This window comes from Bidens hawaiensis, unplaced genomic scaffold, assembly GCF_021521415.1.
Source record: "Bidens hawaiensis isolate Kalapana, Puna unplaced genomic scaffold, B.hawaiensis_p1.1 tig00010780_1, whole genome shotgun sequence".
Lineage (NCBI taxonomy): Eukaryota > Viridiplantae > Streptophyta > Magnoliopsida > Asterales > Asteraceae > Bidens > Bidens hawaiensis.
In genome coordinates, this window is record NW_027491828.1 from 394,730 (window position 1) to 416,919 (window position 22,190).

Here is a 22,190-nt window from a genome sequence, read left to right on the forward strand (position 1 = left end):
TATGGTGGATCGGCACTCTCCAAAAGAAGTATCGGTAACTTATTATTATTATTATTATTATTATTATTATTATTATTATTATTATTATTATTATTATTATTATTCAAATGCTATGCATGCCATTGCATTGATTAATTTCATATATATATATATATATATAACTAATTGTGTTATTGTACGTTGGTCAGTAATAAGTATAAGAGGAATGCATCTTCTCCGATAGCTAAGAAGCGCAGGAAGAAATCTAAATCTCAGGATGACGTAAGCATCAATTCTCATTGTTTATATTTTAATTACTTTGTTATTATTATTCGTCCGTACGTTATTTGTTCATTTCAATTAGGGTTGTAAACGACCTGAATGAAAAGATTTGTTCATGTTCGTTCATTAAGGAAATGAATGTGTGCACGAACGGTTCACGAACACAAATAAAATCAGTAGAGCCTAGAGATTGAGACTGATGTGTTTATCAATGTGATTAGTGAAAGCCTATAAACGAACATAAATAAACAGACATAAATGAATGAACGGAACATGTGTTCATGTTCGTTTGTTTAATTAAACGAACTTCCGCCGAACAGTTCACCGAACTTTCATTTCGTTTACAGGCAAGGCCTAATTTCAATTAATAAATAATTGATCTGTTTATGAATTGAATGAGTTTCGAAACAAAATTATTACGTTTTCTTCATAAATGAGTAATTATTATAGGCCTTTGACATTAAAACGATATTGTTTTATTTTAACTTTTAACTTTAATATGTTTATGATTTGAAACAGGTGATCGTGTTTGAAGGTGAGTTAAAGGACATGAGGACGCTTACTGCTAATGATGAGGCCTTTTTTCTTTCAACGGAAACGGTTAAACATGTTATAGATATCATCCGCTCACGAAAGACGCCCACTCCCGAGACGTATAAGCACTGGAATGAGCCTGTCATATCGTTCTACCTTAAAATGTGTACTTGCTTTGGTGTTGATTATCAGCATTTAGAGGCGGCCACTTATGAGGATGATGATGATAAGGAACAGGTACAACTGTTGTGTATTAAAATTTGTAAACCTATTACTCTCTCCGTCACATTAAAAGTGTCATGGTTTGAAAAAACAAAGTTTGAGGTAGATTGAATGATTACATTTTATGCTTATCAAATGACAATAATGCTCTTGGAAATTGGGTCCATCAGTATTGTTTATTAATGTTAGTTGTGTGTGTTTAAGGGTAAACTTGAAAATTGGCTAATAAATTTTGAAAGTGGACATTTGTAATGTGACAAAAAAAAATATAGACACTTTTAATAGGACGGAGGGAGTATTTGATTTGGTTGATGTGAAACAAGGGTGGTTTTAGGAAATTATGTTTTCGATAACATTTTGCTAGCCTGTTGTAACATGAAGCATAGCCTTCTCGGTTTTATATCATTAGTTTGGAGGCCATTGGTTAAGCGGATATTGATATGAAACAATGAAATTAATTATTTTTTCGATAAACCTCTTAGATGGCTAGCTTGTGTTTTATGAATCTTAGTTTGACATGAAGCATTGTGTTATATTACTCAGCATTTAGAGACTCCGTTGTCTCGTTAAAAACTTTTTTGCTTCGACTATTTAGGAAACGCGTATAGAGTGTGCTCAACCCTCTACAAAAGAGATGCCAAAGTCTAATGAGGAGTGTTCAGAACAGGTACCATTATATATCAAAATTGATAATCTTATTAATTGTTGTCTCATCAAAGCTAACAGATTCTTAATTTGTTGGCTCTGATATTGTTTAGCAAACGCATATCGAGTGTGATCAACCCTCAACAACAGAGATGTCATATGAAGAGCTTTTAGAACAGGTACTCTATGTGTGTGTGTGTGTGCGGACGGACGGACGGACTTGTTTGATCAAAGCTAATGGATTCTAAATTTTTTGCTCTGATTGTTTAGGAAGAGAATACGCCCATATGTTCCTTTGGCCTATGCTACCTTTATGGGCCATTCAAATTTGGTTCTTATTCTCCGGAGACCACACCTGATCGTATTCCGTATCATATGTATCTGTTGGTTAAAAGCAGTTGATATCATGAACACCACTAAATGTCAGATAGCTTTGGAAACTGTTGAGGAAAAAATTTTCTTTTTTCGCACTTGCTTGTACTGTCATGTCATCTGCCAACTGCTGGAAGTAGTAAGCCCTTTTTTCTCTATAAAAAGTTCTTTTATTATAATAATAATAATAATAATAATTAATTTATGTTTTTTCATGTTTTAGTGACTGGGAAAATCCCAGCTCTCTTATTGCTGGCTATGACACCACTAGAACGCCTAGATATCGTATGGATAATTTCACCCCTATTGGAAACCAGGTTGAGATATTGGGGATTGATCCGGATGTCCGACTCTCGCCAGCAGAGATTGCTGTGTTATGAGTATTATTCACTCACGGAAGACGCCTTCATTTTGGAAAATGCGCCCGGAGGAGATATCATTCTATTGTAAACTGTGTTCTTGCTTTGGCATTGATTACCATCGGTTAGAGGATGCTTCTGAGGAAGATGTGTGTTTGATGCGAGTGACCTAGTTTCTAAGCATGGTTCTAGTACCTATGACGGTTTATGAGAAAAAAAAATAGATCTTATGTTTTCAATCAGACACTAAAGTTTCCTGTGTTTGTTTATGACTGCAACCATAATTTAATGCATGTGACATGTGACATGTGACATGTGACATATGCCGACCTTTATTAATAAAGTTTACTTATTAAAGGGACTAATGACAAGAATCACATGTTGTAAAAGGTCCAACAAGACTACTTTTGTCTATAGGCAAATCAAACAAACTGTTTTGGCCATTTACCAAAAGACCTCCCAATTTCATTATCATCAATGGCCTTCTCCTAGTCGTCAAATAACTCGTCTAAATACTCGTTAATCTTGTCAACGGATAATGGGGGTGACGAGACTTCATTTGAGGAGATATCAAAGGCATTTGCCGTTACCATCAATATTTGATGACATTATCGAGTTATAGGTGTCCTTTGGATGATACATGGTTGGGGCTTACTAATTGTGACCTTGGTATTCTATGACGATTCATCATCTTTAAGTTGTTCCTTTTGTTGTCTGGGACAGGATTTAGCATGTATGTTTGAACACATCATTAGCGGTTCATCCCGGTATTCTCTCCGCAATCAATTTTGGAATACCGCAATCAATGACCATCCATATACCCATCTAAACCAACCGTCCTTATACAACGAAGCAAGTTAAAATATATCCGCACTAATGTCTCACATTATAAACATATATCGTCTAATTTAGAATTAAATTCGGTATTCGGTATTTATAGGTACATGTAAATTTTTGGTAAAACAAACATACTAGTACCAATTTAAATATTATGGTTTGATTTGATATTATGTTTGAAAACTAAGTGCCAAAAATATAAGGTACGTACTTTGAATTAGTTTTTGTTTTTTCTATGTGTGTGTTCTTTTATGTCAAACTTTTCAATTAATGCAGTTGATATTTTGGTCCAATAACACAAGAGTGATGGTTTAATGCTTGAGATACTTAAGGTTTCAGGTTCAAACATGACTTTAGAGGGTTTTCTCGCAGTGATGGTTTCCTGGATAAGTCAGGAATGAAATGTCAAAATCAGTATGAAATAAAAAATTGATATTCGGTCTGGAAAAGGCACACTCTGGTTAGAAGAAAAAAAAGAAACTTTTCAGTTACAACTAGTTTAGCCACACACTTCCATACAACTGACAAATACAACCCATAGCAGACAACTATAGCTAACTTTGCCAAACATACTTAAAAGTGAACTGGAATTCAGGTATCCACACATATTCAATATAATTAATATCTCCCATATATCTGGGAGAGCACATCCATATACCCATCTAAACCAACCGTCCTCATATAATGAAGCAAGTATTCAGCCATGTCTTTTACGCGCTTTTCGACCACCATTCCGGCTTTAGCCCACATCCATTCCAGATAATCAAGCTATATATCGGTTCAACACAAAATGTCACTCCTATGTTATTATAACTTATGCAAAAAGCTTCATCACAAAATACGAGTACTATTTCACGCACACAAAAGGTCTAATGCGTGAGATATTATTGGTTACGTTTGTTTGTTTTAAGAAAATTAAACCTGAAATTCAAGTTGATGAGTGGCGTGTTCTGGAAGCCCCTTTTCTTTCATTTCTTCGTAATGTTTCACGACTTCGCTCAATATTTCATCTTTCGATGGCAACAAAACCTTTTTTGACAACGCCTGCGCTATCCATCTTGGTTGACTCTCCATTAATAAAAATCCAAAGCTCTACATTTAATAAGTAGTGTCAATATATTCATCATGTAAATTTCAACACATTAAAAACAAAAGAATATAAGTAAAAGACAATATTTAGGAGTATTATATCAAACTTACTCTTTCTGGTATTCCTACAAAGGAGAGTTGTGGAGCAAGTTGTGGGGGGTGGGGGGAAACATGTTTGTAAAGAGGTCCAACTCGTTTGTTTTTAACACTTACAACGCCATTTGTTTTAAGAAATGGGACATGTAATTTGTACCTAATTAAATTGGAAGTTGTTTATATATGATCTTTGTCACCCGATCAATGGTCATCCAAGATGTTTACCTATGTAGGTTTAAACCGGAGACCTTTTGGATACCATTCAGGTGCCTCACTCTACTAATAGATTTAACTAAACTCTTAATCGTGGACAACGCAAATTAACTTGGACTTACCCGGTGCAATGTAATATGACATCTGCATTTATAGAGAACCCGTCTTGAAATGTTATTGAACCGTCTTTGCTAATACATTCTATCTGTTAAATATATAAGTATAAGTAAAACGAACTTAGTATTATTTCATAGTGCGCATACAAGATATGATTTAGCATGAACGTGTTTTCATGTTACTCCGTATTAGACATGTATAAGATCATCATAAACGATAACTTATTATTTTCATAGTGAGAAAGTTCTATGACATCAATTATATCATCAGGGCCAGGCTAGACCATATATAGGACTCGGCCGACGGTTAGGGCACAGATTCGAAGGGGTCACAAAATATCCATTAACAAGTGGAATTTGGTCAAAAAAATCTGAAAGTAGATTTTGTTCTGTTTGACTGGGCCAAAATATCTTAAAAAAGGGCCTAGAAATTAACTTTATCGATCGCTTAACTTTATTTGAAAAACTATTTTTGTCTATGATTGCTACAGTAACTTTGTTTTGTTTTGTTTACTGTTATTACAATTATCGTCGATCTTTTAGAAAAGATATACATATATAAGACCCAATTTTCACTTGTCCTGCGCATGACTTGGAATCTCGAAGACGGCCATGTATATCATGACCTGGCTAAAGATTATCAAAATTCTCATAAACAATCTAATGCCATTACCTTAGAGTGCTGCCACATATTGTTAAATTTCTTTGATTTTCCAACCTTTACAAGTGGAGATCTTGACGACATGTGAACTTGTTTGGCAACCGTTGCTATCTCTCTTGATATATCTAGTGCACTTGGTCCACTCCCTATTACAACTACGATCTGCTCATAGTAAGTGTCAAAACAATGAGCATTAAGCAGGGTGTTCATCGGATAGATAATAGGTTATTCGGTTTGGATTCTTTGGATTTGATAATTTAAGGACCCCATCCGAAATACTATCCGAACCGAATTAGGGATATTCCTATCCGATCCGAACTATCCGAATTTAATTCGGATCGGATTCGGACAAAATCTGAATAATCTGAAATTAACTGGATGATCCTAAATAAGCCAAATACTAACATTTTTTTTAGATTTTCGGTTCCTAATTTAGAAGTTAGAACAATGATAAACAAACAAAACCGGAAACTACAAATAAGTTTTTAACAAAAAATCAAAATTCAAACTTCATTAAATAGTCTAAATAAACATAAAAACATGTTATTTATTCAGATTAAACGGATGTCCGAATAAACCGAACAATCCAAAACTTATAAGATTACATAACCGAATAAGAGTTTGGATCAGTTTATTTCAAATTTGGTTTCGGTTCGATTTTTTTTTAATTTCGGTTTTCCCAAACACCCCTACTCCCGAAGTGACTTATTTAATAAGTCGATTAAATTGGTAAATATAATCCGAGTGTTACAAATTATTGGCATTCTTTTAATCATTGTTTGGATACTCATGTGTATTGTACGTAGTGTCAATAACCTCATCTCGAAATGGTTCAGGAACACGATAGTTGTGGCTATGCATTTGTTTCCTCGGCCATGTCTCGATACCTACTCCAAATGTTTGCACATGCTTTATTTTGAATTTACATAAATATTTATTTCTCTAAATAACTTAGAATAATAAAGATTCAATTAATATATCTGTTACCTGGATTATCAGTTGGCCGTTGAGGTTGAGTGTTGTGACCATTACACACGACGATTGCATCAAAAACCTCCATTGAGTTCACCCCATTGGTATTTGACTCAACAACAAACTCGATGATACTCGAGTGATCAACAACCTCCACTCGGGTCACCAAGGTATTAAACCGAATCAATTTGTTGAGTTCAAAGTGACTAGCAAAGTCTTTCAAGAACTTTAGAACTTCTTCATGCCCAGGATACATTCGTGGATCGTTATATACCTTTTCTCCAATTTTGAAATCAGTGAAGCTCATAAGCTCTCGTGGAAGATTTGTTTTCAACGATTTGTAGAGAGATGAATGAACAATATCTCTATTTGGGTCGATTCCAAGTAGATCAGACTCGACTCATGAATCATAGGCCCATGTTCCTCCAAGTTGGTGTGACTTTTCAAATACCACCACTTGGTGGGATTCTCTTTGAAGCTCACGAGCAGCGGTTAATCCAGCTACACCGGCACCGATTACGGCTACCTTTAAGGGACTTGTCATAGCTGATGGCTCTTAATCTTTTTTCTTCAAAGTTATGTTGTTTGATTAGGAAACTACTTAAATAAGTTGACATTTACTTTACTATTTAAAGGTATAATAATATATTTGGTACAACTCAAATCAAACTTCTCTCCAAGACAAAACCATACACGTGTCCTTTGTATCTATGTGCTGAGAAGCACCTAAACCTACCAATTATTAAACGTATTTGATATGTCAAAATCAGCAATTTCATATGAAGTGAACCGAGACACAATTCATTCAAACGTAAACAAACAAACCTTTTCAATCATACAATATACCACATGTAAAATAAGATATAGATGATGTCTACATTCATCACAAATACCTGCAGTTCCAGTTCACACGTATTTTAAAGTATCGATTTTTCAAAGGACGCTGCTAGAAAATGAGTCATTTTCTTACGATAGTTTTTTTATACGTTAGAAAACTCATTTTCACTGATTTTCTTAAACTAAACTACGCTGGAAAAACACATGCTTGATAAAGCATTTTCAACTTTTCCTACAAAGTTGCTACAAAAGTATGTTGCTGTAAAATTCCTGCAATTTTCCAACAAAACATACTTTATTTATTTATGTATTTATTTTTCTAATCTGCTACAACTTTCCAACAAAAGTATAATACCATAGACAACACAAGTAATTATATTTGAAACATCTTCCAATAGTATTTCAACGAAAATAATGAACATACTTGATAAATGCATTTTTTTTGTAAAAAGTTCGTCGGAGAGTTAACAACAATTTTCCAACGAAAAATCGTACTTTTATTATTTTGTTGTAATACCATCTAGTTTTTTTTTAATTGAAACTTTCTGTAAAATTTGTTAGAATTACATGATATAGGAATTTTATAGAAAAATTTCGTAGGAAAAAGAACTGTTATCTAGTGGTAGGTATATCCAATTAATGATTTAACATATGCAAGTTAACACAAAATGTTACATTATTTAACCATGGAAAACCAACCCCAAAATAAATAATTAGCTTGCTACCTTTCTCCATGGTGCTACTCTTACAATATATTAAAACTATCTTCTACCTATCTATTGTTATAACTAAACATATAGGAGGAACACCCTTTTTCAATATTTTTTCATTAAACATATATATAGAAATCAAAATGCTCACTTCTGCATTTGTGCAAGGAGAAGAAGGAATGACGATTCGAAGAGAACAAACCATCATTTCAGATACGATAAATCATGATATTAAGTTACAGTAAAGCTCAAAAAGTCAAATTAAAGTCAATGTAGACTGTAGACAGGGGCGTCGGCAGCTTTAGGGGAACGGATTCGGCCGAATCCGTACAAAATTTTGTTTTAGTGGTATTTATTATTGTATTTTGATATCGAAACCGTAGAAATTTCAACATCAAACCTGTATAAAACCCAAATCTAAGTGATAAACAATCGGTCGTCCGTCCCTCAACATTTTCCGAACCCGTGGAAAAAATTTCTGGCTACACCACCGACTGTAGAGACTTAATTCATGAAATTCACTAAAGTACTTACGAGTCATAGAGCAATTGATAGAGACTTAATTCATGAAATTCATTAAAGTACTTAAAAGTCAGAGCAATTGATAAAACCGTGATAACAAGTGAATAATACACCTTTATTAATAAATGATGCTATATAAAAACATGGTATAAAACATTAGAATACACACATACACACGTATACAAATGTAGGAAAATGTCCAACATTTTCTGAAGAAACACGGATTCACTTCCTGGGTATGGGTCCTGTAACCAATGAGTCCACAGGGTACAATAGGGTACAATATAATAACTACTAACACGATATGAGTAAGAATTCCCGAAGTCCGGTGACCGGAACCTGCAAAACAGACACCGTGAGTCTTGTTACAGGAAGAACAAGAGGGGTGGGGGTCTTCCTGTAACCACCCTCCGGCGTGAGAATCAGTAACGTTCGTAATGAAGAAAGTACTGAAGTATGTAGACTAAGTGTAGTCAGAATAGAGGTGAGTGAATTCCTACCTCATGATGATTGAGAGGGTATTTATAGCCGAAGGGTGTGGGAAGGTGATTGGGCCAGCTGTCCTTTAAGAAGATGCCTGCATAACCGTCTGGACACGTGTCCTTATGTGATAGGTTCGACCTATACATTGCATGTGCATGTATAACAACCTGGACACGTGTTTCTTTCCCATTAGTTAACGGGGGAATATTGGCCATGTGCACGGTTATAACGTCCTTGCCACTTGTCATCAATTGACTGACCGCGGGCTCGCGTATTGCCCAAGAAAGCATCTTAGCGAATCTTCTAGAAGGTGATTGTGTATTGACAGCTGTCCCGGAGCGTTTACCTCGTGGTTGTTTACGCGGAAGGATATCTCTTCTTGCGGATGACCTTTGAGGATGTTGTGATGCTTCCGCATGCGCTATGAGGGTGTTTCTTCCTCAAATGATTATGCGGATGGTTTATATGTCCCGTGGGTGATTTATGAGGGACTTCTGATTGACCCGCGGGTAGTCCTTAAGGGTATTTGGGTTTTTTTGGTACCCTACCTCTATAAGTCCCCCCAGTCCAGTGTTTCTTTCGTGTGAAGTATTTAATGCGGGTGAAATTCTGGACTTATTGTGGTTTTGGGGGTTTTTGACTTGCAAGTTGGTGAGAAATATCTTTTTGTTGTTTGTGGATAATGATAGAAAAGGACAAGTTGTCCACTCGCAGGCGCGTGTGTAGGTGACAGGACGTTTATGACGGTTGTAACTGTACCCGACTGTTCAACTTTTTCCCTTTTTCGAATTTCCCGCGTAACGTGGCAAACATTTACTGGATTGTCTTTTCTCTCTCTGCTGTCTGTATCCCATCGCATTAATTGTGGTGGGTATAAATACGTGGAGTTAACTTCTTTTGGAAGTTTTATCGTCTTTGCATTATGATTATTTTCCTTCTATATTTCTCTGAAATTCTCTGCATATTCCTTTGATTTTACTGTCGTACCGAACATTTACCTTCATGACTAGTACGATGGCAGAGGTTGATGAGATAGAAGTACAACGGGACCATGGTGAATACCAAACGCTTATTGAAACTTATGGTATTCCGTCAGAATGGGAACCGGAATTTCCATCTGCCGGTTCCATTGCCAGTTTCCCTCCTCCCGGGAAGATGGCATTATACGCCGATTATTTTGTTCTGGGAAACTTCCGTCTTCCTGTCACGAAGTTTTTTATGAAGGTAGTGAAGGCGTTTGGGATTCACTTGTCTCAACTTCATCCCCGTGCGGTCATGCGAATTTGCCATTTCGAGTTCGTATGTATGGCTCAAGGGATGGTACCTCGGCTGGACCGTTTCGTTGTATTCTACAAGATGACTCGTTGGAATGGGTGGTTTTCCTGTCATTCGTCATCTGACAGGGCGTTTGATCAAGAAGTTGAGACGATATCCAATGATTGGAAAAGGAAGTTTTTCTGGATATCGGAACGCGTGGTGCCGGACACCATGGTTCGTCGGCCAGGTAACGAGCCATTGATTGATCTTACTCCAGCTGTACACGAGAACCGTGATTGGGTTTGAAAGCTAACTGTCCCGCTAACGCCGATGCGGGTGCTACCTGAGGAGGCCCTTGTTTGGGCGGGAATGAGCCGTCTGTGGCCTGCTCCCGCTATGGAGCCTGTTTTCGTCGAACCGAACGGCCGTAAGTTTTATTGGTTTTCTTTGTGTGATCTTCCAAAGTTTATGTTACTTTGATTCTTGTGTTTTGTTTTTCAGACTTTGGATCTATGCTTAACGCTTTGTATGATGACAAGGGATGTGTTAGGAAAACTATCCGCGACGTTAAGCAAGTATCCGTCATGGAATGAAATGCTAAATACTTCCTCTTTCCTGTGGATGTGCGAGCCGAGCCGGTTGTTTCGGATACTATTTTTGAAACAGGTGCGTACATTTTGAACCCTCCTCCTCTTAATGTGCTAACCTCGGATGGGGTGATCGTTATTCTAAGCGACGATTCCACTGCTTCCGAGGGGGAAAGCTCAGATGATGCTTCTACAGTTTCATCTGTCTCTCATTTGTTGGCAGAGTTATACCGGAAAAGGTCCTTCCATGTGTCTCAAGCGAGCGATGCGGGTCCCCGTGCTTCGGACGCTGGGAAAGAACCAAAAACGAAGAAACGCCAGACACATCGTCCGCGGAAACCACTACCTCCCAGCCTTGCAGATCGATTGGGAACTGTGACTGGTGAGTTTGCTTGACTTGTCTTTTTGCTATACATGTAGATGAAATCTGACATCGATTTTATTATGTAGATCCATCCATTACTAAAGGTCGTGCGTTTGGCATACCATCAACGTCTGCACCGGACGTTGAAAAGCGACCATCACCTCTTCCGGAGAAAGAAGTTGACAAGCCTGTTACTCCACCTGCTGAAGTTGTTGTGGAGGGGTCTCATGCCCAACCGGTGACTAGCGGGTCGTTGGATTACCTTTTTCAAGCTGGGTTTCAACATAGGAACCCTGAAGTTACTGCTGAGGGTTTCAGAGTTCATGAATCTCCCCTCCGAGCCACCTCTCAATTCTATTCCTCTTCTTCGCCTTTTTGTCGGGCGAGGAAGGAGAAATCCATTTTGGACCATCTGTCCATGAGGTTGGGGGGGGGGGGGGTTCTTCGCAGAATGCTCCTCAGCAGACTTCCTCCACCCCTATCCGTCTCGGGACTTCAAGTTCTCAATTCTTTGAGAACGTGCAATTAGGGGGGGGATTTCGTCTTGTTTGTCCAGCCTTGGGACATTGTCAATGGGTCGCGGGTTTTCGACCCAAAAATATGTATGAGTTTTGTGGAGCATTGCATGCCGCCTGGTGAGATTAGATATCAAAAGACCCGTTCCCGCCAAGCTCTTCATACTGATTTGGCCATTTCCTTGACAAATAGCTTGGCTTGTAATCAAGAAATCTTGCGGGAATGGCGGACAATGGGCGGGAAACTTGGTGCGGCCTCTGAGGCCGTGAAGGTTGCAGAAATGGAAGCTGAGGAGCATCAGAAGGCGGCGGTTGCTGCAAAATGGAAGCAGGTCGATGCTGAAGCTGCTCTTAAGCTAGAACAGGACCGGAGTGCTGAAGCTGCTAAGAATTGGAAGGAGGCCTGTGAAAGGTCTAACGCCACCCTCGCGGCTTCTCGAGCTGAAACTCAAAAGAAGAAGGACGAATTGGCGAAGGCACAGGACGAGGTGTCTCGCCAAAACGATCGGATTCAAGAGCTTGAGGAAGCATTGAGATTGCAGGGGGAGCAGTCCGAGTTTAAGGACAAGACTATCGTTGACATGCAATCTGCATACGACTCCCTTTTGCAATCTCAGGCTGAGACCAGCAGCCAGGCTTCTTCCGACTTACAAGGACTCCGTGATAGAGCGGAACGTGCCGAACGTGAGAGGCAATATTTCCTCAACCGTGGTCTAGATTCGGTAATACCTTTTCCTTGTTTGCTTATCTTTTGTTCCGTTTCATCCCGTTGTATTAACAAAATGTTGTACATAGGTCATCAGTCATATCAAGAGAAGCAAAGAACTCACCGATTGCCTCGTGAATCTGACTACTGCTTCCGAAGGGGTTGGCCGAGTGAAGGGTTTTAATGAAGGGTTGACCTTTGCTCAAACTGGACAACCTATTGAGAGCCATCCTCTTCATGGTCTTGATGCGGAACAAGAACTCGGTATGCGGGTTCAAGAATATGACGACCTAATCTTTCCGCTACAGCACATGCTTCCGGAATTTGCTTCGTCTGAAGATGGTGTGAAGCAATTGCGAGTATACATTGATGACGAATCTGATGATGATAAGTCTGATGATGACCAATCTGATGACGACAAGGCGGAAGATGTGGCTCATACCGCTCCGGAAGATACAACGCACCCTAACCCATAGTGTAGGTTTTTAGAATTTTGGCTTGTAATTCCTTTTCATGTTTTTGTGATCACTAATTTGGATGAAAAAGGAGCTCTTCTGTTAATAATATATTTTTGTGAAATATCTTGTTTCATTTGAATTTTTGGACTTATGTAATTTTGGATTGGACTGATGACGTGGCAGAGAGAGAGTATAGGCGACGGTTGACGAGATGTGTAAATTGTCCACTTGACAGCCTGTATACACTTTTTCGAATCTCCCACCTGACGTGTCAGCAATCCTGTGGCCCGGATATTTCTCTTTCTTCTGTTAGTTAGACGGTCGCATTAATTGCGATGAGTATAAATAGGCCTTGAGGTCTTTAACCCATTCTTATCGCTTTCATATTATTTCTCCTACTCATATCAGAAGGTTGATTCTCTCTTAAATATGTTTCATATTTTTTCCAAACAAATGGCTGCCCAGAAGAAAAATCCTCCGGCCATTAATGAAGTTGAATGCGAAAAAAAGGAGAAAGACTTTGATGACGTTAAAAACGTGTACGGCTTTCCTTCGGAGTGGGAAGCGGAACGTCCTTCATCGGGGGCTATTGCTACGGCGCCTCCGGCGAAAAAGATGGCCGTCTACGTGGACCACTTCACTACTGAGAACTTCCGGTTGCCCGTAACCAAGTTCGTGCAATCGGTCCTGACAGCATATGGGATTCATTTATCTCAGATCCATCCGTTCGGGATGCTTAGAATTCGACACTTCGAATTCTGCTGTCAGGCGCGCGACTACGAACCTTCTGTCGGTATGTTTGCCGTTTTCTATAAGATGACATTCCGTGAAGGTTGGTATAGTTTTTCTACCACCGGGAAAGGAGTTATTGGCTTTGAATGGCTCCGAAACATTCATGGGTGGAAATCCAAATTTTTCTGGATTCGGGAAGATGTTATCCCGTTCACCATGACGCGTCGAAAAGCTAAAGACGAACTGCCGAAGATTCCTGCTGTCGAGTACAAAGGGCACGCTTGGTATTTAGCTCTGACCAAGACTCCGACGCCCATGCGTCTGATTCATAAGGGAGCAATGGTTCATGCCAAGATGAGCCGTTTATGGCCATTTCTGACGCTGGAGCCGTATTACGAGAATCCGGATGGCAGTCTGTTTTCGATGACCTCTTTCTGGGTGTCCAGTTTACATTTTTAACTTTTTCTCTGTTGCAGGCGAAGGTACAATACTTTCCACCCTTATGGACAAGGTGGGTGGTATGATGGTGCGCCGGTCCATTGCTCAGCATGACATGCCTTTTTTGGATCGCGCGGAAAGTTATTTCCTTTTTTCCACCACTCTTACTCCGGAGCCAATTGTCTCCGAAGCAATGTACGCTCAAGGTGAGGAGTTTTTCAGGAAATGCGAAGGTATTTTTCAACCTCGCCCTGTGACCGCCGTTACTTCAAGCGGGGTGGTAGTTCTTCTTTCGTCCAGCGAAGAATCATCACTCTGTGAAGATAAGTTATCAATTGGTGCTACTAACCCTTCATCTTCGACTGTAGGTTTAACCCGTAAGCCAGATTCGAAGACCACCACCGACCAGTCAACAGGTGGGGAGGGTGGTCCTCGATCCGTTGAGGGTGAACCTCAGGCTGTTGATGCGAGCACTTCAAAGGCTACTGGCAAACGGAAAGCACAACCTTCCGATGCTGCTCCTAAGAAGAAGAAAAAGAAGAAGGAGAAAACTAAAGTCCCTGACTTGGGTGCTCGTCTTCGAGAGTTGTCTGCTCGAGACGTGTCCAAAGGTATGTTCTGAACCGTTATGACTATAATCTGTACTTGTTTTTCTCCCCTTTTTTCACTTCGAAGAGTTTTTGTTCCGGAAATTTTCAGGTTTCAAAGATTCCGTTGCTGCTAAACTCCCAGCTTCGTCGACCTCAACACCAAACATTGTTCAAGAACCGATCAATTTTTCGGATTCTTCTCCTATTAAGGACAAAGAGGTTGTTGGAGCTGATCAATTCCACACATCTCCACCTCATAACGAACATGACTTCCAAGATCAGGGCGGATCTCCATAGTAGCGTTGCTCCATAGGAATCACTACAAAGAACACTCAAACAAACAAGATCACGGGTACCAAATAAACATGAAATAAAAATAAACTAAATACAAAAACAAGAAAATAAAAGAAAGAAAATAAATAAATAAATAAAAATAACACGTATATATAAAGTGGCTAAATCATCAACTCGGATAGTTCTCAAAAATAACCGTGTCCCTGGCAACGACGCCAAAAACTTGGTGTGCGTGAAGTATATATATTTTTAATAATGATTTTTCACACAATTGAGCTTTAAATTTATAGAAATGATTTTCACCTCAAAACTAAACCACACACACTTAGGCAAGTGTACCAATCGTATATGTAGTATAGTATCGGTAAGAACCAAGTATCGATCCATGGACACGATAGTTCTTGATACTAAATCTTTGCTAATGTCTAACTGGCTAAAATAACAAGTTGGTTGGTTTTAACTAAAATATCATGCAAAATATAACAACTAAGCTAAGGAACACAAAAGCAAACGATCAAGGAAGAATATCACTTTAATCTTGAATCCGTTTAGCTCACAAATGACAACAATTATGGATACATGGCAAGACCACAAAACGCAAGTAACTAGAATCTCGTCAAAGATATCTAGTCATGTGACTTGTTGGAAAGTTAGAATGAAAGATACAAACTAACCACCTAAAGTCATTCAAGTAGGACGAGTGATACGATTATGTCAATGTTTCATAATGGTATGGACTAGTTTCCTATCACGGGTGACTAATCCAACAACTCTTTGGAAAGATAACATGAAAAACACATAATCCACCTAAAGTTGATTAAACTAAGCAATAATCATTCACTTCTTCAACGTATGATGTTCATATCAAGATTACATAAATTAGATGTTCGTGTCAACAAACCCTAGATCGATATAGCACTTAACATGACAAATCATAACAAATACTTTGTCTTTCCAAACATAAGCATAAGGATGCACATTCAATAGTTTATCATGAATAATCAGGACTTCATTCACCATTCCTAGTTCAAAAGCCATATACTAGCATAAAAATATACAAATCCATGAATGGATGCTTAAATCATGAGTTTTCCAACATTACATAATCAAACAACCACAAGTCTTGAATATCATGACATAACAAACCTTTAAATACACAATACCATTGAAGAATAATAATGAAATGGCTATAACACTAACACAATCCTTGCCAATAATCCATAAATACCATCAATTATTACTAAACTTCATCTAAATCAAAGTGATAACAAAGAGTTTAGCTCATCATGAGCTCAAGAACATCATACAAGCTTGAAAAGATAACAAATTTCATGGTAAAATCAAGAATAATCAAACCAAGAATCCAAGATAGATGATGTAGATAATGGATGATGCTTCTCTTGATGTTGGAATCCTTTAAAGTGCTTGCAAATGGATGGAAATCACCAAGGTTTAGAAGTTAAACAGTGGGTTCAAAACTCCTTGGGACTCCCCTTTTCTTATGGACGCTTGTTCTTTACATAAATAAGAGAGACATGATCATGTTTGGAGCAGAACATGATCATGTTAAAACAAAATACTAGATCTAGCATCCCATTGGTTAATCAGTCTCCAAGATTGTTTATTGTAGGTACACCAATGGCCTAATGGACAAAAGAGTGTTAAAGGAGTGTATACAACTGGCATGAGCTTGAAATGGGAACCTTGACTGATAAGGAATAAAGGAACGAGCTGGTTTTGCTTTGTTGAGGCACAACTTTAAATTAGATCTGGATAGTGACATGATCATGTCCAAACAAAGACATGGTCATGTGTGAAAGTGTGAAAGGAAAGGTACGCCAGTGTATATGAAGACAATGTATATGAAGACATGGTCATGCTTATTTGTGAACATGATCATGTTTTTTTTTGCATAAAGGCCAGTTTCTTCTATTTTTCTTCACAAGATATCGAAAGTCTTAAAAATCACCAACCAAGTCCTGAAAATTCACAAATAGATAAATAAGTATATAATTTCATGATATTTCCAATAAACGTGCATGACACGGCGGAGTTAATGTGCTTAACATAGAGAGCAATTTTCCTCTTTTCATGTGGATGACGATACCGCTACGCATCATCCTCGTTGGACGTTGCGGCGAGACTCGGTACTAGATGATGCGGACGTTTGCCAAGAATATCTTGACGAGAGTCTTCCTCCTGCAGAGAAGGAACGACAACGTCGCCGCATCCGCAAATATCTGTTCGACGCCAACTCTTATCATGTGGCGAATGCGGTGTCTACCAACCAGGAACTTCGCCGGGACTGGTTATCCATGAATGATGAGTTGGAGGAAACCGAGCGGAACTTGCTTAGCGCCAAAAAAGAGGCTCTCAAGGCATTAACTGATGCTCAGGACAGTCATCGAGCTATGGAAGTGGCGAAAGCTGGTCAGCTTGCTGCTGAGGAAGCTAGGGATGCTCTTCAAAAACAGCTGGATGACCAAGCTGAGCTGATAAAGACCCTTCAAGAAGACTCAGCAGCTAAAGACAAGCGTCTGTCGACTCTTAATGCTAAGAGTCGAGACTAAGCTGTGGAGTGTGCTAAGCACAAAATGTATCTTATCCGGGCACAGGCGGATAAGAAATGGCTTATGTCAACATCAATTCCCAAGGTACCCAGTCTGTTTGTTAATACCATTGATTCATATGAGTGTGAGCTTTACACCTGTTTGTTGTGCTTGACGGGTTATTACTGATATTCGGAACAGTGACGATCTTGGGAACTGTGTTGCAATACTCCTCCGTGCTTCCGAACAAGCAGGCCGACAAATGGGTTTCGAATAAGGCTATAATTTTGCTTCCGAGGGTAAGGTGCCGGAAGAGCATGCTTTGACTGGTGTGGATACTGCTTCCATCCTCATCGAGAAAACCAAAGATTTTGACACGCTGAAATTTTCCCTTTCTGATCATATATCGGAGCTTGCGGACAAAGATGATGCCATAGATCAATTAAAGGGTTTGTTGAATCTTGATGAGGAGGAAGAAGAAGCTAATGACACCACGGAAGACGAAGATGCTACCCCGTAGATGTATAGGTCTTTACTGTAAATATTCCTTTTGCTTGTAATCTAATTTGACTATTCAATAAGAAGTCTTGTTTCCTTCCGGTGCACTTTGTCTTATGTACTATAATATAAGTGTCTATCCGGAACTTCGTTTGCGTCAATAAATGATTACAACTTATCAAAATAGTGCGTAACTATTATAAAATTCACCATAGCTAGACATAAACTGTCTTACAGTAAAGAAAATTACATAACTTCGCTATTCTATGTGAGCACGCAGGCTTAAATAGGAGAGAAAATAGAAATGCTAAATGTAGCACTTTTTTAACTGTGGTGCATTCCAGGTTCGAGGGATCTCCGTCCCGTCTAATTTTTCCAACTTGTAGGACCCTTTGGATAACACTTTCTTGATTTTGTAGGGTCCCTCCCAAGTTGGGGCCAACTTGCCCGGAGGCTCTTGGCCGGAAGCCTCGTTATTACGGAAGACAAAATCTCCCGCGTCAAATTCACATCTTTGGATCCGCGAGTTGTAGTACTTTTGCAACTGGCGTTTGTAATTATGCTCGCGTATTGATGCCAATTCCCTTCTTTCCTCTAGGATTAAGGTTCATCCGGAGTTCCTGATCATTATTTTCGATCATGAGGACTCTGGCGGATGGTATTCCTATTTCGGCCGGAATCATGGCCTCGGTGCCATAAGTTAAACTAAAGGGAGTTTCGGAATTGCTACTGAGGTGAAAGTTTGAGAAACATGTAATTCTTTTAACCATTCTTGTAGCCCATTGTCCGCGAACTGAGTTCCGTTATCGCTAACGAGTTCCAGAGGAAGGCCAAACCGGCATATTATGAATTCCCACAGGAGTTTCTTAATGCTTGCTGTTGTTATGGAAGCAACCGATTTAGCTTCCACCCACTTTGTGAAGTAGTCGATGGCTACTATCAAGAATTTGATACGTCCGGGGGCTTCAGGGAAAGGTCCCATTATGTCAATTACCCATTTCTGGAACGGTCAAGCTGAAGTAACTGGAACTAACTCGTTCTTTGGTCGTAGCGTGTTAGGAGCATGACGCAGGCATGAATCACATTTCTTGATTTCCTGCACAGCATCTAAATACATCCCTGGCCAATAGTATCCGGCATTCATTAATTTAGATACAACCATGCGCGGGCCAGCGTGAAGACCACATATGCCCTCGTGAACTTCTCTGATCAAATATTTCGCGTCCTCAGCATCCACACATCGAAGTAGTGGTCCGAGGAATGAACGTCTGTATAAAGTACCGTCATGCATTTGATAGTTCAAGGCCTTGTGTTTTATCTTCTGGGCCTCGGTTTTACCTTCCGGAAGTGTTCCGGATGACAGGTATGCTATAATGGGTGTCATCCAGGATTCCGCTCCCGTTTGAATCACTAATACTTGGTGCTGCGAGACAGATGGGCGATCTAATATCTCGATGCGGATGTCTTTGGCAAAATGTTCAAAGTTTGTTGAAGCCAATTTACTGAGAGCATCTGCCGATTTGTTCTCACTTCTCTTTATATGAATGAATTTGCAAGAAGAGAATTGGAGCATCAGGTCTTTTGCCTGTGAAACATATGAAGCCATGATATCATTTTTTGCTTCGTAAGTGCCGTTGATCTATCCTGCAATCAGCATGGAATCCACTCGGGCTTCCAAGTGCTTAACCCCAAGCTTTTTGGCTATCCGCAAGCCTGCCAAGAAAGCTTCATATTCTGCCTCGTTATTGGTACTTTTGAAATCCAATTATATGGCATATGTAAACTCATGTCCTTCGGGATTGACTAGCCTGAGGCCTGCACCACATCCCTCACTGCTTGAAGCTCCGTCCGTGAATAAAGACCAAATTTGTCCTAATTCCGGAGGTGCTTGGGGTTTTTGCTCGTTTAAACATTCCTTCTCTTTGTGGTGTGGGACCTCTCTCACGAAGTCCGCCAACACCTGCCCTTTGATTGCTGGCCTAGGTTTATACTCTATTGCATGTTCACCTAGCTCGATGGCCCATTTGGCTAAACGCCCAGACAATTCTGGCTTACTGAGAACGTTTTTGAGCTTGTATCTGGTTAAGACATTGATGGGATGCCCCTGAAAGTACATGCGGAGGCGACGGGCAGCATAAACCAGCGCCAAAACAAGTTTTTCCAGCATGGAATATCTTGTTTCCGGGTCCGATAGTGTTCTGCTAACGTAATAGATCGGCGTTTGAACGTTCTTTCGATCCGTCAGGAGGACAGCCCCGATGGCAATGTCTGAAGCCGATAAGTACAACGTTAAAGGTTCTCCCGCATGGGGTGCTGTTAATGTGGGCAATTCCATCAAACATTTTTTGACCTCCAAAAAGTCTTGTTCTGCTTCCGAAGTCCATTTGAATTGTGCTTTTTTGAGGCAATTTCTTAAAGTTGAGATGAATGGATAAGATTTGGCTGCATGATTTGCCAAAAATCGATTCAAAGCAACCAATCGGCCATTGAATGTCTGAACTTCTTTGAGGGAAGACGGGGAGGGCATGCGGGCGATAGCTTGAACTTTATCTAGATTAGCTTTAAAGCCTGCATCCGTGACAATCACTCCCAGGAATTTTCCCTCTTCCATTCCGAATGAACACTTGGCTGGATTCAACTTCATGTTGATACTTTTCAGTGTCTCGAAAGTCTCTTCAATATCTCTTAACATCTGATCTTCCTCAACACTTTTAATTACGAGATCGTCCATATAAACTTCCAAATTTCGACCAATCTGACCTTTAAACGTTATGTTCATTAATAGTTGATATGTGGCTCCCGCATTCTTTAGTCCGAAAGGCATCATTTTATAACAAAAGGTGCCATGGTCTGTGCGAAATGTTGTCTTATCTTCATCACCCGCAGCCATGCGAATCTGATGGTAGCCTTTGTAAGCATCCAAGAAGCATTTAAATTTGAATGGTGCCACAGCGTCAACTTTAAGATCAATCTCCGGGAGAGGATAACAATTCTTAGGACATGCTTTTTTGAGGTCTTTAAAGTCAATGCACATCCGCCATGTTCCGTTGCTTTTTGGAACAATGACTGGGTTGGCAACCCATGTTTGATAGCAGATTGGACGGATGATCTCGGCTTGTAAGAGGTCATGGACTTGCTCGTTCATTGCCTTTGTTTATTCCGGACCCATTTTTCGTTGTTTTTGAACAATAGGCGTGAACAACGAGTTTACTCTTAACTTGTGTTCCGCAATGTTCCGCGGGACACCAGTCATGTCCGCGGGCTGCCATGCGAATACATCAATATTCTTTGATAATAACTGTTTTAAGAAAGTCCGCATTATCTCGGAGATGGCCGGTCCAATTGTTACAGTTTGATCAGGAAAATTTTTGTTCAGACCCCATTTTTCTGGTTCTGTCCTCACAGTTTGCTTCGGAATCTTGCTGGGTTTTGAGCTCTCGGTTGCAAAACAATGTCGATTGACATGAATTATTGCTATGCCAGTGCGAGTTGGGACTCCCACTGCACCATGTGCTGTGGATGGATGGGCATTGAAGTCACAATCGTTTCTCGTCCAAGAATAATATCATGTCTTGATGTTGTTGGTAAAACTAGGAATTCGACCTCTTCGATTCTAGAATGAATTCCGTCACTTAGGGTGACTGGAAATGAAATTACGCCCCGAGGGTGCATTATTCCCCCCCCCCCCCCGAACCCAGATACTGGAGTGTGAATGGGTTTCAATCTTTCCTTATCTTCCTCGTCAAGTTGGTCAAAACATTGTTCATACATGATGTCCGACGTGCTGCCGGTGTCGAAGAAGACATAGTGAGAACGATAATGCCCGAAGAAAGCAGTGATAATTAGGGGATTTTTATTGTTCGGACCCCCTTTAATTCGAGGGAAGATTACTGGTTCATTCTTCCACTCTTCATCATCGGATTCTTTTCTTTTCTTTCCTGTCTGGGACTCACCTTGTATCATGTGGACGTTCAAATCTTTGATTTGCTTCTTACTCGGGCCTTGGATGTCCCGAACAGGCGCTTTACCATTGTCAGATTTCCCACCTTTCACTAAATGCTTGAGTTTTCCAGATTTCACAGCTGCCTCAATTTCATTTTATAATGTTCTACATTCATTCGTATTATGACCAATGTCTGTTTTGTGACATCTAAGAACGATCTTCTCATCAGTGGCTGTGGCTTTCTGAAACTTATATTTTCTGTAGTGAGAATTTCAGCGGGAGTCTTTGAAAGAGGAGTCCAATTATTGGGACCCCGGCTTGAGGGCCCCG

The 22,190-nt window shown here is 39.6% G+C and overlaps 1 protein-coding gene and 1 long non-coding RNA gene across 2 annotated transcripts; one reads left to right on the forward strand and one right to left on the reverse strand.

Moving 5' to 3' along the window:
• The first annotated feature begins 619 nt into the window (after positions 1–619).
• On the forward strand, positions 620–2,594 carry LOC143536302 (uncharacterized). Its single transcript, XR_013135867.1, has 3 exons — positions 620–1,032; positions 1,613–1,841; positions 1,933–2,594. It is a non-coding gene; the product is annotated as an uncharacterized LOC143536302 (long non-coding RNA).
• A 1,128-nt stretch (positions 2,595–3,722) lies between these two features.
• Positions 3,723–6,994, reverse strand: LOC143536303 (flavin-containing monooxygenase FMO GS-OX-like 3). Its single transcript, XM_077030327.1, has 7 exons — positions 6,393–6,994; positions 6,222–6,292; positions 5,418–5,567; positions 4,751–4,833; positions 4,431–4,572; positions 4,152–4,322; positions 3,723–3,998 (listed from the first exon to the last, which is right to left on the reverse strand). The coding sequence occupies exons 1-7, from the start codon at positions 6,682–6,684 to the stop codon at positions 3,849–3,851; spliced, it is 1,059 nt and encodes a 352-aa protein (XP_076886442.1). The 5' UTR covers positions 6,685–6,994; the 3' UTR covers positions 3,723–3,848.
• Between the last annotated feature and the right edge of the window lie 15,196 nt (positions 6,995–22,190).

What these genes read in the sequence shown, in the direction of transcription:
- LOC143536303 (XM_077030327.1), bottom strand. Translation starts at nt 6,684, where the DNA reads ATGAGCTTCACTGATTTCAAAATTGGAGAAAAGGTATATAACGATCCA. An exon ending in CTGAACCATTTCGAGATGAG is followed by an intron (nt 5,568 to 6,221) that starts GTTATTGACACT and finishes TACTATGAGCAG; the next exon opens with ATCGTAGTTGTAATAGGGAG. An exon ending in CTCATCAACTTGAATTTCAG is followed by an intron (nt 3,999 to 4,151) that starts GTTTAATTTTCT and finishes ACCGATATATAG; the next exon opens with CTTGATTATCTGGAATGGAT.